The sequence below is a fragment of the Equus quagga genome, unplaced genomic scaffold (genome assembly GCF_021613505.1).
Source record: "Equus quagga isolate Etosha38 unplaced genomic scaffold, UCLA_HA_Equagga_1.0 146_RagTag, whole genome shotgun sequence".
Classification (NCBI taxonomy): Eukaryota; Metazoa; Chordata; class Mammalia; order Perissodactyla; family Equidae; genus Equus; species Equus quagga.
In genome coordinates, this window is record NW_025796728.1 from 8,578,852 (window position 1) to 8,593,985 (window position 15,134).

The 15,134-nt window shown below is 39.8% G+C and overlaps 1 protein-coding gene across 4 annotated transcripts in view; it reads right to left on the bottom strand.

Annotated features, from left to right (window-relative positions):
• Nucleotides 1-15,134, bottom strand: part of LOC124232944 (LIM and calponin homology domains-containing protein 1) — a 311,710-nt gene that overhangs the window by 66,682 nt on the left and 229,894 nt on the right. For 3 of the 4 annotated variants that reach the window (XM_046649900.1, XM_046649902.1, XM_046649901.1), the window contains exon 8: nucleotides 13,200-13,452. In XM_046649900.1, coding sequence (XP_046505856.1) covers nucleotides 13,200-13,452 — 253 coding nt within the window. Of the gene's footprint in view, nucleotides 1-242; nucleotides 570-1,039; nucleotides 1,283-3,722; nucleotides 4,026-11,877; nucleotides 12,142-13,199; nucleotides 13,453-15,134 lie in introns of all 4 variants that reach the window. The other variant, XM_046649899.1, reaches the window with a different exon arrangement.

The following is a 15,134-nucleotide window of genomic DNA, read 5'->3' on the forward strand; positions in this document are numbered from 1 at the left end:
GATTATTGGCATTCCCAGCCAGTGATTTTGGTGACAACAGAATCAAAATGGACGCCTGCCATTTAACTTCACACATGTGCCTCCCCCCAGGGTGACCTGCTAACATTACTTCTCTGCTAACCAGCAAAAGAGCCTGTTTAAACTATGTCATCTGTGGAGGTTTCTTTATCGTCCTTCAGCAAACTCTGAAAGCAGCAGTGACTCCCATGCAGCTCTCCTTGCACATGTATGGTGAAAAATACCTGAGGTCATTTTGTGGATTAAGTGTTCGGTCTTCCTCTAAGCTAGACGTGGCCGCTGCGGCGGAGGACACAGAGTAAGGTTGAATCTTGCTGCCATGACTGATGACTTCTGCATCCTCCCTAGGCCCGGCCTTGCCAATGCTGAGACGCTTCCATTTCTGCTGATCTATCTCTGTTACTGGTCCAAAGTGCACAAACTTCTGCCTGGGGCTGGCAGCTGTCTTATAGGCCCTTGCTTTGCGGCTGGCAAAGTCATCACGGATGGCAGTCTCTGCTTTAATTTCTGGTGAAGGTTCAGGGGCACAGATGTGCTCAACACCTCCATCCCTAGTCAGAACCAGAAATAAGTTCCAAAGGTTTCTAAGGCAAGTACACATCAATAAGAAGTGCTTTTCCATTAATCAATCAAATGAAGAAATGATCATTGCCTTGCCTAGATAAATAGTGCTTTAGTCTTCTATAGCTTTTCAAATATCACTTCTAATACCATAAATGATGGCATAAGAAAATCTTAGGTACAACAAAATAATTCAAATTATTTAAAAATCGAGTTTAAATTCCTTACAGTAAACAAGCCTATGAAAATAACCATTCATAATAAGCAGGTTGAATTAAAAAGGATGCTTTCCATCCATGTGGCTTAAAGTTTTAGTATTAATGTTTCAAATTATGAAAACTATGCTCTGTGTTTTGAGATGCATTTTTTCTGGCCATGAAAATAAAAAAATGATAGAAGAATAAGCATTTGATTCCTTCAAAGTTAAATAATACCACTGCCAAGGGAAAATATGACACACCTCGTCTTTCCTGACACTTTCAGTCTCTCCCACGTCTCCAAGTCGGCTTCTGTTATTTTGGAGACTGTGACAAAGCTCGGGGCCTCACGGTGAGGGGCAAGGCTGCCCTGAATTCTCCGCTGCGCCAGGTCATCCTTGTAAAGATCTGGCACCTTCCTGAGTCCCTCTTCCGCAGGTTCACTCTCCTGAGCCCGCATAATACAGGTCACCATCGACTTCACCTCTTCTGTTTGGCCCTGACTTCTGTCAATTTGATCCAGGCCCCAAATCACCAGAAAAATCAGGTTCAAGGAAGGAGAGCAGACAAATAGAATGTCAAGCATGGAAATTCAGAGGCTGAGCACAGAACAATATGATGGAAGCACCTTTGCCTTTCTCAAAAATATGGAATCAATTGGAGCCTCAATTACTTTCGTCTATTCTGCCCTTTTGACACTGTAATGAGATGGAGTTTTTCCACCAGATGATAGTCTCTAGTTTAGTTTAGGAAGAGAAGCCAGGGCTCGCTGAAAGACTGTTAAGAATGGTAATGAGATTTCGGTTTGACAATAATGATGCCCAATTCCCACACTATTCAGGTTACTATAATGAATTCAAGTTTTCTGATTGAATCCCTGAGCCCTCTTGGAATGTCTTTTACTGCACCAGTAAAATGTTAGTAACGAGCTTGGCATGATCCAAATTCTAGGATTAGTTTGGAGATAGCTGGAACGTTGTTCACATATTAAACATTTCAACCACAAACCCCTGCATGATCAGAAAGTACATTTAAGTCAACTGTGACAAGAAAGTTTCAATGTTCAAACTCAGTCTCTGCTTCCTGATAGCATGAGTTAGGTTTGGCTAATATAAACCTGAAGAATAAACACAACGTATCCTCTTTATCGGGGTCCACAGAGTCAACACCCATTTGTTTCTTGTGTTAATAACTGTTGGCTTTTACTGATGCTAAAACTGATATTTTCAATTGCTCTCCTAAGATGTGAATGTTAGATGGCTAATGTTGACAATACTGTAATTTAAACCAAAGCTGTGGCATTTATATGCATAAACATTCTATCACATTAAAAGTCAATTTCTAACTAAATATGCTTCTTGAGATAGAAAATCTCAAAATATACACAAATAGGGCTATTTATTTTTTCAAAATATATCATCCAAGCCAGAAAACCAAGAAGTATTCTTTTGTTACATGGATGACTTGGTGTATTTGCAGAGCCTATGCAAATAGGAAGGCTACAGAATCTTCTATTGGCTTTTAGTTTGAGGAAGAGGAACAAGGAAGAGCATTGCAAAGAGCCACGAGGGATCCTTCTTTTTTCCATCAGTTCTTTGCCTAAAGAGGTCATGGGCTGTCCCAGACCCAGAGCTGTGTTCCTAAACACAGGGTCAGGTGATTACAGACAAATAAGCTGGAAATATCAGGAATTAAAATTGCATGGAGGAGAAAGGAAAAAAAGAGATACAAAAGCTACTCCTTTTCCTAACTCAAGTTGCTGGTCCCCATCAATATGCCTTGATGCTGGTCAGTTATCCAGAAGTCTTTGTTTCACTTGCAACAACCGATCCCACAGGCCCTCCAAGAATGAGCCTCCTGAAGCTATAATGTGTCCTATAAAAAAGTTGTGCCAGGTCTTCTGTGCTCTGATCCCTGTTCTACATCCGGGGATCTTTCATGTGTTTTGTATCTGGTACTTCATAAAAAAGAAAAAATAAAACCAAAACTACACACTAACTATGCCACTGAGTTCAATGAAAACTACCCAAAAAACTATTTTAATTGTGTAAAACATAGCTGAGATACTTATATTCTCAGTTCAACAGGCTTACAAGCCTCTCAGGCAATAGGCAAAAAGATGACAATTAAATAATCAAGATGTGAACTCTAACTGATTCTGATACATGGAAAAAATACAAGAATGAGGAACCCAGCACAATGAAATTTAGCAAGCTGACAGCTTAAATGAAATCATATCCCTCTTAGGATAAAAATCATTGGCTAATCCCATTTCACTACAATTTTCCTTTCCCAAATCAACAGGATGGGAGAGAAGTTGGGAGAAGGAAACTCATTTAAAAACAATTTCCATGATAGAACAAATAGAAGTATATTATATTTTATATGTTTGAGAAGTTTTTTTCATGAGAAATATCTATCATTAAATGTCTAGGTGATCTTGCTGGTGTGAGAGAAGAAAGAGCAAGCCTCATTTTTTTCCTCTCCAATATCTAAAAGGAGCTAAGAAGAGAGAAGAGTTTATATTTATAGCTAAGGAATAACTATGATTTCTGCCTCCTATTAATGGACTGGGGAGGCCTTGAGAGGTGACTGTTCCCTGGAAGGCAATGGTACACATCTGTTTGTGCCAATAATGCCAATCTATGACACCAGCACCCATCTGTGGTGATGTGCCCAGATACAGCACATCTGCACACAGGAGCTCAATATTTATTTGGCAAATTCAGCCCTATTTTGAATATGGCCATTCTACTCTCTGCCATCTGCACTTAGGGTAGATTGGATAGCTGGAGTTCTACTTCAAAATAAACCACCATTAGCAATTATACGTAATTGGGGCAGGAAAGAGAGGAACAAGGGGCTATGATACAAATCACCTTTGCTTAATTATGTTTTCTCTCGCTCTCTTTCATACATACACACACACATACACACCGTGCAGACCTTTTATATTCTAGACTTTTCTTTTCTGAGGTTCCCTTTGAGAGCTGTCTGCTGCCATCTGATTTCTTCACCTCTTTTTTTGGGTAGGGCCCATAAAGGAGTTGATTCAGTGGCACCATTGGCTTGGTCTGGTTCATCCTTGCTCTTCTTGCAGCAAAGTCATCTTTCTCAAGATCAGGCAGTCGACGTGCAGCTTCATCTTCTGACTCCGAATCTTTGCCGTGTTGGTGGGTCAGGAAAGGGTTTTCTTTGCGAAGGATAATATCGCGAACGGCTTCTTTCTCATCACTTAATTGCTTTTGACTGATAGAGCAAAATTAAATGGAACTCTACATATGATCAGACCAAAAAAATTTCAAATCCCCATCTCCAGACAGACAACTGTGTTGTTAGTGAAATGTCTTCTCAATATCATTAGTTCAGATGGAATCTGTTTACTATTTTAGTCCAGAGTTGCACCATAGTTAGGGCAGGTTTCAAAACCTTGAATTTAGCCAGCTACTAGCAATATTAAAAACTCATTTAATTTACAGGGCTCCATCAGTATCCGAAAGGCAGGATCCTAAATGGCTCTGAAAGTGACAATCCACATTCTTTTCATGAAATTGGGAAAAGTAGGCAGCTTTTTATTGTTGTTCTTTTTTCTCTAGCACATTAGCAATGCACCCAATAGATCCTCAATTTGTTTTTGACGGACAGGGCAAAAATTTGAGCCACCAAGAAACTGACCTGAGGGAAAGCTAATGAATGCAGCTGGGTGACAGCACACCTAGAATATGTACTAGATTGCAAAGTGTAAGGAAGGTGTTTCTGCAGAGCTGAGCTAACCTGAAACATCTGGAATAGTTTATGACCATGCACAGGATGGACCTGAGGCAGAAAAGCTTATCTTGCCCTGCACCCTCCCATCAGTAACCCTTTCTTCCATCTTCCGCCCCCATGACTCTCTACCTCCCAGCTCTTTTTCTTTGTTATATGCTAGATATCAAGTAAATTGTCGTAAGACATTTTGCCAAAATGGCTTAAAAATTATTACTTTGGGCTATCTCCATCTTCAGAGATCTTGAAGGCCCTAAACCTTAAATTTCTAGAGGAATACAGTTTAATGGAGGAATATCAGGACTTTTTTTGCTTTGTTTGTTTTTTGTCTTTGTTGGGCGGGGTGGGGGGTGGGAAGACCATTGACTGTGCCTATCTGATATTCAAACAAACTCCTCCCCCCTCCCAGTCATAAGATCAGCCTTGCTTCTAAGTAATAATAAAGTGTTAAAACATTTTTTTTAAATCATTTATTATCTTCTCAGTTCATAAAGAGGATAAGTAAATAAAATATCTTGACTTCTAAAGAAAGCTGACCTACTTTGTATCGGACTTCTGAGAGGATTAAGAGCAAATTCTTCATCATCAAAGGACGACTCATCTCAGAAACGAAGACAGGAAGAATTAGCCTGGCTAAGAGTAAAATGAGCAATGAAACTCTGTACTGTGGTTGACCAGATGGCCCACTGTTGCTCTGCCTCACACCGCTGCAGAGGAGGCCATTTAAGACTACAATAGGCTCTCACTCCATCTGACTTTGGAAAATCAAATCACCATTAGTCATGCCCAGTAAACTCCTTCTCACTGCTAACCATTGTTCTCAATAAAATTGTAAAACATAGAATTTAAAGGTTGTTGTTGGTGCTTTGCTCCCTAAATAAATTTATTTCTTAAAATATGAAATCTTGCTCTTTGAGTTGCACACTTAACTCTCAGTCTCCTGTCTGGCCACTCCTGGACGAGGCTCGCTCTCCTCCCTGCCTTCTTAGCCAATGGGTCTGGCAAGTACCAACTGGCATTGGTTGACTCTGGCTATAAAGAATGGTCAATGGGAAATGACAGGCCACTGAGTTAATCTCTTCAAAAAGGCATTGTTTAAAAAGCACACTGATGATAACAATGAAGGTGGCTAATGATTATTGTGAGCACACTATGTGCTAGAATTCCTTCTAGTGTTCATTCATTTAACTCTAATAAGAACCCTGCAATGTTAGTGTTTTTAGCATTCCCATTTTGCAGAGTGGAAACTGAGATTACGTTAAGAAATTTGCTCAAGGTCAAAGCGCCACTACTTAAGTCAAAATTCAAACCCAGGCAGTCTGGCTCCAGAGGTCCTGTTCTTAACCACTGTGCTATTCATTAAACAAAGGACAAGGCCAGGAACAGTTTTGAAAGCAGAGCATCATGCAAAAAATAAGGCATTATTGTTACTACAGAAGTAGGAGAAAGAGAAGTATTTTGATTACTAAATAAAGAGATCCTGTGAGTTGTGCTTAGAATGGAGTTGTGGTTCGCATTGTTGGTTACAGAGGCAATGCTCAGCCAGGATTAATGACAGCAGAATGCTAACTAATCTTACCCTACAATGCTTGCACAGGACTTTACAGTTTACAAAGGCCCTTTCAAATTCATTATCTCATCTCAGCTGATCCAACTACAATTCCAGTACGGGAGCAGACTCCTAGCTAGAACTTCTTAAGCCCAAGAGCTGCACTCTTTCCATTTTTTTGACCAGGGGTCCTGGGTTTCAATCTCCTCCAACTCAGGCAAAATTCTTTGGAATAAAACAGATGCATTTATGCAAATGGCCATGCCAATTTGTGATGTTAATTTGTGTCAGGAGAATCCACTGCCTGATGCATGATGTGAGAGCACAGCCAGGCTACAAATTCCCTGGGGTGTTTCTTTCTAGGCTAAATGCCCAGTGTGGCAGGACTCTTTCAAGTGATCTCAGTTTCGATATGTGGACTTAAAAAAAAGGGGGTGAATAAAGCTTTCCGTATCATTGGCCACTTAAAGCCACACTCCACCCACTTGAAAACCAGTCACAGTGACTGATTTTCCACTAATTGCTTGAATCCCGTAAATTCAGAGCATCAGGGCAGACTCAGAGAAAGAAAAAAAATAATGACACAAATTCTGGGCTGGTACTGTTGGCTATGAAGTAGTAAATAATATGTATGAGGCAGAAGAGTAGGATTGTGTTCACAGGTATCTAGTTACCAAAATATTTAAGTGACCTTTTATAATGTACTCTTCTTTTTCTCTTTTAAGGGCAGTCTATGTGAAGCTTCAGCATATTCTATTTTAGTTTTCGATAATTACAACTCTCAGCAGCTAGTACATTCCAGATACACTAACCTTCATGACAACCCTGCAAGATAGGAATTATGATGCCCACTTTGCAGAGGAGAATGTTGAGGTTTCTAGTTCCAGTCACCTCAATTTAGGTAAATTAAGTAAATTTCAGGGGTAGACCCAGCTGTTTGGCTTGATGTTCACTGGGAGGTTCGGCATGTTTGTTTTTTCCAAGTCATTCACAGATAAGTTGCTTTGAGAAGAAGTTAGTCTGTGGGCACAGCTTCCTTCACTTAGAAGGAATACAGTCCAGTAGGAAATGAGAAATACCAAGTCTGGCCTCCAACCTGGCAAGCCTGTCCAGCCTCATCTAAAACAAGTCAGGCTATCTTTATAGGAGAGATTATGGGCTCGAAGAAGGTGAGGGGGAAGAAAAAGCTCTTCTCAAAGTTTCCAAGGCTTATATATTTCAAAGTGAATGAGACGATGACTTAAACTAAGAAAGAGCCAGCATTTTCTTTCACCTCCTTTTACTTGGCAACACACAAAGAACCAGCTCAGACTGGCAACCAGTTTGTTCTATTGAAAGAAACTGGGCTCTCCTGAAAAGCCTGTTAGGCCTCCTGGGAATGTCATGGGCAACCCCAGAATCCCCCTTCTTCACCCAGTGTCCAACAGGGCAGCTACATCCAGAGTCGCAAAGGTTCACGCAAGTTATGTGTCTGCCCGGTCCCTGATCCCCAAGAATCTGTTCAGCAACGATCCGTAACTCAGGTATCTGGTAAGGAGAGAGGTAGAGGAAGATGTGTCTGGCACTTAGCTGCATCTGCTCTTCCTCTAAAGGTTTCTAAAATGTCTATTGTTCCTTGGAGCTTTTTTTCCCTCTGTAATTAATTACTATGTGGCTGAGAAGATCCACAGACTAGCAGAAAAGACTGAGTGCTGAAACATATGAAAACAATTAGCAAAGAAGTCCAATCACGTGAAACCTATAATTCAGCTCAAAAAAAAGTTTACTTCCCCAATGGGAAACACCAAGGCAGAGAACTCAAATCTCCATGGCATTTTAATTCAGGGGAAGTGAATCTTAGTTCTTATTTTATCCTCTTAAAAACAGAAATCTTGGCTTCTTTGGCAGGATTTCATATTTTGCAGTAATTAAGCTAACAATCATAAACTAAAATAGAAGAAAAAGTAGTTTATATATGTTTTACTTCAATGGCAACTCTAATAAATATTAAACTCCACACATTTATTAAGAAGTTCTACTTTCTGTCCCTTGACGCTAAGATACCTCCTAATATATTGCTTGACAGGAAGCTTGGGATTTCTAGCCTTCTAAAACTCATGTGAAAATGAAATAACATGCGCCTTTTCTCCTTTTTATATATTGTATTAAAAATAATACATGGAGGTGTTTGAGAATACTTGGGAAACAGCAAAAAAACACAGTCTACAAAAGTACAACCTTGTTCTACATCTATATGCCTTCTTCCCTCATCCATGATTCTATACTCTCACCCATCTCTACAAACACAGACTTTTCCAGTTAAGATAATGGGCCACAGGAAGTATCTTGGGCCTCATGTTGGGTTCAGAGATGTCGGGGCCAGAATTCCCCTGGATGGCAAAGACAGGAGACTGAGGTTGCAATCCTTTACAAGACATCGGCATATTCAAATGCTTTATGTTCTTATTTTCTAGACACCAATAATCCTTTTCTTTTTTTATGATATACATTTCATTCTAGTTAAGCTACTCTCTGCCACATTCAAAGCAGGATCCCAAATGTGGATAAACTTAGAATGACTCTCAACTCTGTTGTGGGCTGCAAAAAAGTAAGTGACAAAGACACAGACATACCAGGCTGGTGGTATGGAATGTATAAAACCTTTATGAGAGAGATAGCAGCTGAAAAAAATCTGTCCAACAAATTAATTCTGGGTGTTTGGAGCCGCTGTGTCACGGTGCTACTGGGACAATCTCTGGGAATATGCATAATTTCCCTGAACCCAATTTTAAATACAGATTCACAAGATCTAATGTGTGATGACATTAACTAACCTGTGAATTTCTGCTTAATAGAGCTAACTTGGATGAAATATGTAAAAATTAAGCCAGATAAGAAGAAACGTGGACAGGAGCAAAAAGTACTACATAAATACTCATCACTCAGAATTACAGTTGCAAACTAACCATGATTCTATGTTTGTCCACAGAATGGGAGTCGTCATAAAAGATTTCAATGTTTTTTACAAAATAAACTTCCCAGTTACTGACGTGGCACAGTACACTCACAGTAATTCCCAGCCTTTGGCCAATCTCTTCTTTTTCCTGCATCATCATGATTCGTGGGTGTGCTGAATTACCTTAATGTAGCTCCCTACTCGTCTCCCCTAGCTCTTTTGGGTACTCTAAAGATGATATGGCAATTCTTCAAAAAATTAAAAATAGAACTACTATATGTTCCAGAAATCCCATTTCTGGATATTTAACCAAAGACTTGAAGTCAGGATCCTGAAGAGATATTAGCACGCCCATGTTCATTGTGGCACTATTCACAATAGCCAAAATGTGGAAACAATTCAAATGTTCATCAATGGATGAATGAATAAAGAAAATGTGGTACATACATATAATGGAATATTATTCAGCTTTAAAAACAAGGGAATTCTGCAATATGTGACAACATGGGTGAACTTTAAGGACACTATGTTAAGTGAAATAAGCTAGTCACAGAAGGGAAAATACTGCATAATTCTACTTACACAAAGTATGTAAGAGTCATATACATAGAATCAAACAATGGAATGGTAGTCGCCAGGGGCTAGGGGAGGGTAAATGGGGAGTTGCTAATCAACTGGCATAAAGTTTCAGTTAAGCAGGATGAATAAATTCTAGAGATCTAGCGTACAACATTGTATCTACAGTTAACAGCACTGTGTTGCACAGTTAAAAATTTGTTCAGTGTAGATCTCATGCTGTGTTCTTACCACCATAAAATTTTTTTAAAAAAGGAAAAATAAATGGCAAAGGATATGAGGCAATTTACAGAAGAGGAAACCCGAGTAGTCAATACACATGACACAATATTCAACCATATTAGCAATCATGGAGAAATCAAATTTTTTTTTTTTGAGGAAGATTAGCCCTGAGCTAACTACTGCCAATCTTCCTCTTTTTGCTGAGGAAGACTGGCCCTGAGCTAACAACCATGTCCATCTTCCTCTATTTTATACGTGGGACACCTACCACAACATGGCTTTTGCCAAGCGGTGCCATGTCTGCACCTGGGATCCGAACCAGTGAACCCCAGGCCGCCGAGAAGTGGAATGTGCGAATGTAACCGCTGTACCATGGGGCCAGCCCAGAGAAATCAATTTTTTTAAATGAGATCTCTTTTTTAACTAAATAGACTGGCAATTTTTGAAAGTGATAATAAAAACAGGAAAAAACAAAGATGATGGCGTCTTTGGTAAATTTTAGCTTAAAGACATGACAGATGTAATAAAAATGAAAGTACGTGTGTCAAGGATATTAAGATTAAAATTTTTGTAAATTCATACTCTGACCTGTGTCACTTATTTCCTACTCCCACTGTGCCCTAGACTTGAAGACAGAAACAGGAAATGTCTGAAAAATGGTACATGGTAAGGGGATATTATTCATTTTTGTATTCTTAGCATCTAGCCTGGTCTCTGACACAAATAGATGCTCAAATGATATTGAAAATGTATGTATCTGACAAGGTCTCTGAACCAAAATTTAAAGAATATCTAAATTTGTTTTTGTTTTTAAGATTCTATGACAATACTCTTCATTACTTCAGAAACCCAGAGAGCTGCTTGTAACACAAGCACGATTTTATGTTAGAGTTTTCTAGAAGCACATACATGTTTACGATAGACATACTTATCTGTGGAACACCACAGGCAGGAAGAAGTATACACTTGGTTTTTTTATCAATATAAAACTATTCTAAGATTAAATCCATATTCATCAATGCTGGAACTTTCAGTTAAGACCTAGGCCACAGAAATAACCACATACAAAGTTGGACAGAGAAATGGAAAAGTTCCATTAAGTGTGAGGGAGACAAATGTGGTGCTGTGGTCAGAACATCTAAATCTGACCACCAGGGCAGTGGTAACCAGCTCTGAGACCAGCAAGTCACTATCACTGAGCCCCCGTGTACTCTTCTTGAAAATGGGCATGTCACCTACCTCGTAGGATTAAATGGAACAGTAAGTGGTAAAGGAATTTCAATTGTCAAATTGTTAAGAATTTCAACTTGTCAAATAAATTTTGGTCCCACTATTATTTGTTAGCACCTTGGTGGTTATTAGATGAGAAAACTTAACCAGCTTCTCAAAACACTACATAAAACTGTAGAACTATAGTTTTCTGTGACTCTGAGGGCTGAAGGTCTCCATCTCACATAGAATATGAAGCCATCAGGAGTGAATACTAGTGCCTTTGTTACAATTAAGAGAAGTAATTACTCCATTCTTTGTTTTTGAATCAGTATGGTTTAGAAAATGAGCCATATAAACCCAGTCTTTCTTACGACTTCCTTAGGACAAAGAAAGTATGTGGACTTTTGTAAACGAGCCACTCTCCAAAGGGAGTGTTCCCTGTTTCAAAGGAACTATTTTCTTAGTGATGTGTAAAGTAAGATAAGAGCCATTTAGGAATAGTGTGAAAAATAACAAGCCACAAACAATCGAAAAACAAGATGTTATTGCTAGGTAAATCTCACAGCCCACAAATGACTGACCACAAATACTTGACTAGGATAAGGTCTAATCAAGCAGCAATAAGCTCACTCTCCACCTCCATTTCAAATAACCAAGTATTTAGCAGAGACAGGCCGGCCCTAGCTACCAGTTATTTCTATTTGCTCTGAGTGGGGAATAGTGATGCAACAGGAAAAGCATGAAGTGGGAAAACAAGATGGAAAGTCCAACACGCCAGACAGACTCCGACTCCCCAGGCATGCACAAAGCCAGCCCGGCCAGCCTCAGCCTGCAGAGCTAACCTGGCAAAGCGCTGTGCTGCTGGCATGACCTTGATTCCAGCTTGCTCTAGCCTTCTGTGCTTTTGGATCTCAGCAGCATCTTTTTCTTCAGAATTGGGAGCTGGTGCCACCACAGCCGCCTCTGGAGAAGGCTGCTCCTTACCACTGCTAGTGGGTAACTCTAACCCACCATCAGAAGACTTCCCACCAGGATCCATCTGGACGACGGGGTCCTCTTCACAAGACCCCACTTCACTTCCCTCTTCCTCTATTGTTTCAGGATAGCTAGTGAGTTGGACAATATGGTTTACCAAACTAACAGACTGGGCTGGGGAGCAGACCACATGTTGTCTCCTGGTCATTCTGATATTACTTTCCACTTAAAAAAAAAAAGTCATAGCATGCAATATGATCCTGGTAATGTGAAGAAAATTAAACGTAGCCATTTGTTAATTAATACAATGCATCATAATCTCAACATTGACTAAGAGCTATTTCAAAAACGATTTCTGCTGGAAAGGTAAAATTTGTTTTGTTCAGTAACTAAAACTTTTAATCAAATGTTTATTCAATGGAAAATCACAGATAATAAATGTGGACTATGAGAAATAACCATGCAATGATCAGAGTGGTTTTGCTGAAAGGATTAGACTAGTTTGTAAGTTTCTTTTATTGGACTATAAAGTTCTTGAAGGCAGGGACTCTATCTTATTTACTATTGGGTCAATAATGCCTAAAAGATAGCACTTAGCATGTAGTAGATGCTCAATAAATACTTCTTGACTAACCAAAGAATAAATACAAAAACACAATCAGAGATTAGGGAAAACACTGCTTGTTTCTCTAAAGAGATGAGCAGCCCAATGTATCTTCCATCTATTATGAGTTTCTACATGTGATTCTGAAGCATGTTCCATGCATCCCTTACATACTACAGGTTATATCTAGATAAGCATTTATCTAGATTAAGTCTTTTTGCATAAAGATAAATCTTTCTGCACCTAATCTAACAGGAGTGGGAGTCAGGCAGTCTCCACAGAAGGATAGGGCTGACAGATCTGTTCTCAATGTCCTGTCAATAGAGCTGGTTTCAAAAATCTGCTCATTAGACAAGTATTTGTTGAATGCCTACTGTGTTGTGTGCCAGGCCCTATTCTAGGTACCCTTATGATGCTTGTATTCTATCATCACAATCTCTCTAAACACCTGTCCTGCCCACCTCCATTTGTCATCTTACATCAAGGTTCTGAAATGGCCATTTGAGTTCACTGGTGTCCAGGAACTGTCATTCCTGTACCACCTGCACTCAAGCCAGGGCGGGAGCAGTGTAGCTCAGGCCTTACCTGAAAGGCCTCTCCCCACCCAGGGGGGAGGTGGCGGTACTCCAGCTCTTCCGATATTCCTCTCGCTCTGCTTTCTTCTTTCTCAGAGGAGCGGGGACATATGCCGTCTGATTGCTTTTGTTCGGGAGGTACTGGTTAAAAGGCACGGCTGATTTCGGCTCACCATGGGAAGTCCGCCTCGCAGACATGTCATCCTTCTTCACATCTGGCAACTTCCGATGTGGCAAGTCAGATTCAGAGTCACTTCCTCTCCCTGGGGAAGAGAGGATGAGCGGTGAAAATGTGCGCTGGGCTAGCAGCAAAGTTCCCGATGGCAGGTATGCAATACTAGAGATGTGGTTAAATCTGTAGGTTCTGGGGATTTCTTCCTTAAATTATTCACTTAGCAAATCCAAAGTATCAGTCTAAATTAGTCTACTCTGGGAAAAAGTCTCAACTCTAATCAGGAAAAAAAAAATGTCAAATTAAAAAAATCTCCGTTTTTTTTAAGACTATCTATATCTGAGAATTACAACTAGCAACACATTTGCAACAGCCCTATATGCCTGCTGAGATTCTGCAACTCTAAAAGAAAAAACACAAATTAATCAATGGAGGTTTTTTTTGTTTTTGTTTTTGTTTTGTGAGGAAAATTAGCCCTGAGCTAACACCCATTGCCAATATTCCTCTTTTTGCTTGAGGAAGATTGGCACTGAGCTAATGTCCGTGCCAATCTTCCTCTATTTTGTATGTGAGTGGCTGCCACAGCATGGCTTGATGAGTGGTGTCGGTCCGTACCCAGGATCCAAACATGCGAACCCAGGCCACCAAAGTGGAGCGTGCCAAATTAAACCACTATGCCCCCGGCTGGCCCCAAATCAACGGAGTTTTTACTGAGCACCTGCTGTTGCATGTCTAACACTGTGTTAGATATTCTGACAAATAAGAATTATAAAGGATTCTGTCTTTGAGGTACCTTTAACCAATCCGTGAAACATTTGGAGGATATTAGTTACAATCAAGGAGCACAGATATATAAGAATAATAGGAATTCAGGAAAGTGGCCAATTTGGATTATACCAAGGGTTTGCCTTTCAGGAAGTGGTTTGAGTTATAATAACTGCATATTCCTCTATATTGGAGTTCTTCCTGGTATCTATTGCTAGAAGCAATCTTTTCTTCCTGGGAACCCTGTGGCCCCATCTATTCTTTGCTTCTGACTCATTATACTTTCTACCTTGTATTTTCAGAACAAGGGCTTTATATCATTCTCAGTATCCATCACAGTGTCTTTGTACACATGGGCATCCTCAAATTATCTGATGAATAAATGAATTGGTTTGGCTTAAACAGTGTTTTAGACATCACAAAGGAATTCAATGTTGCCAGCATCAGTCTTTTGTTAGGCAATAGCCCCAGCAATTATATTGCCTCCTTGTTTCCTGAGTCTCATCTCACTAGATAAGATCTATAGAGTGAAGCTGTCATTAAAACAAACACTATCATTACAGGTAGCTTCCATTTGAAGTTGGTTGAAAACTCTTAAAGAATGAGAGAGAATTGTGAGCTTATTCAACTCCCATAATAGCAAGGAGAAAATTACCTATTTACACTTATGAAAAGAGCCTTAAAGTAAGAGTCAAGAGAGGTGGCAGCCTCACAGGGAGGGCAGAGTACAGGTGTTAAGTCAGATCCACTTCATTTTGAGCTCTGCCACTTACTAGCTATGAGACTGCATTTGTTATTTCACCACATTATGCCTCAGTTTTCCAAACTGTAAAATGATCATAATAATAACACCTACTCAAAGGCCCATGGGGAGGATCAGATGTATGTAAACTACTGGTACAGTACTTGGTACAGAGTAAGTGACTAATAAATGCTGACTACTCTTTACGTCATTTTATTTCTGGGATCTGTCAATAATGAGCTGTGGGCTCCTAGGCTTTTCTCTAA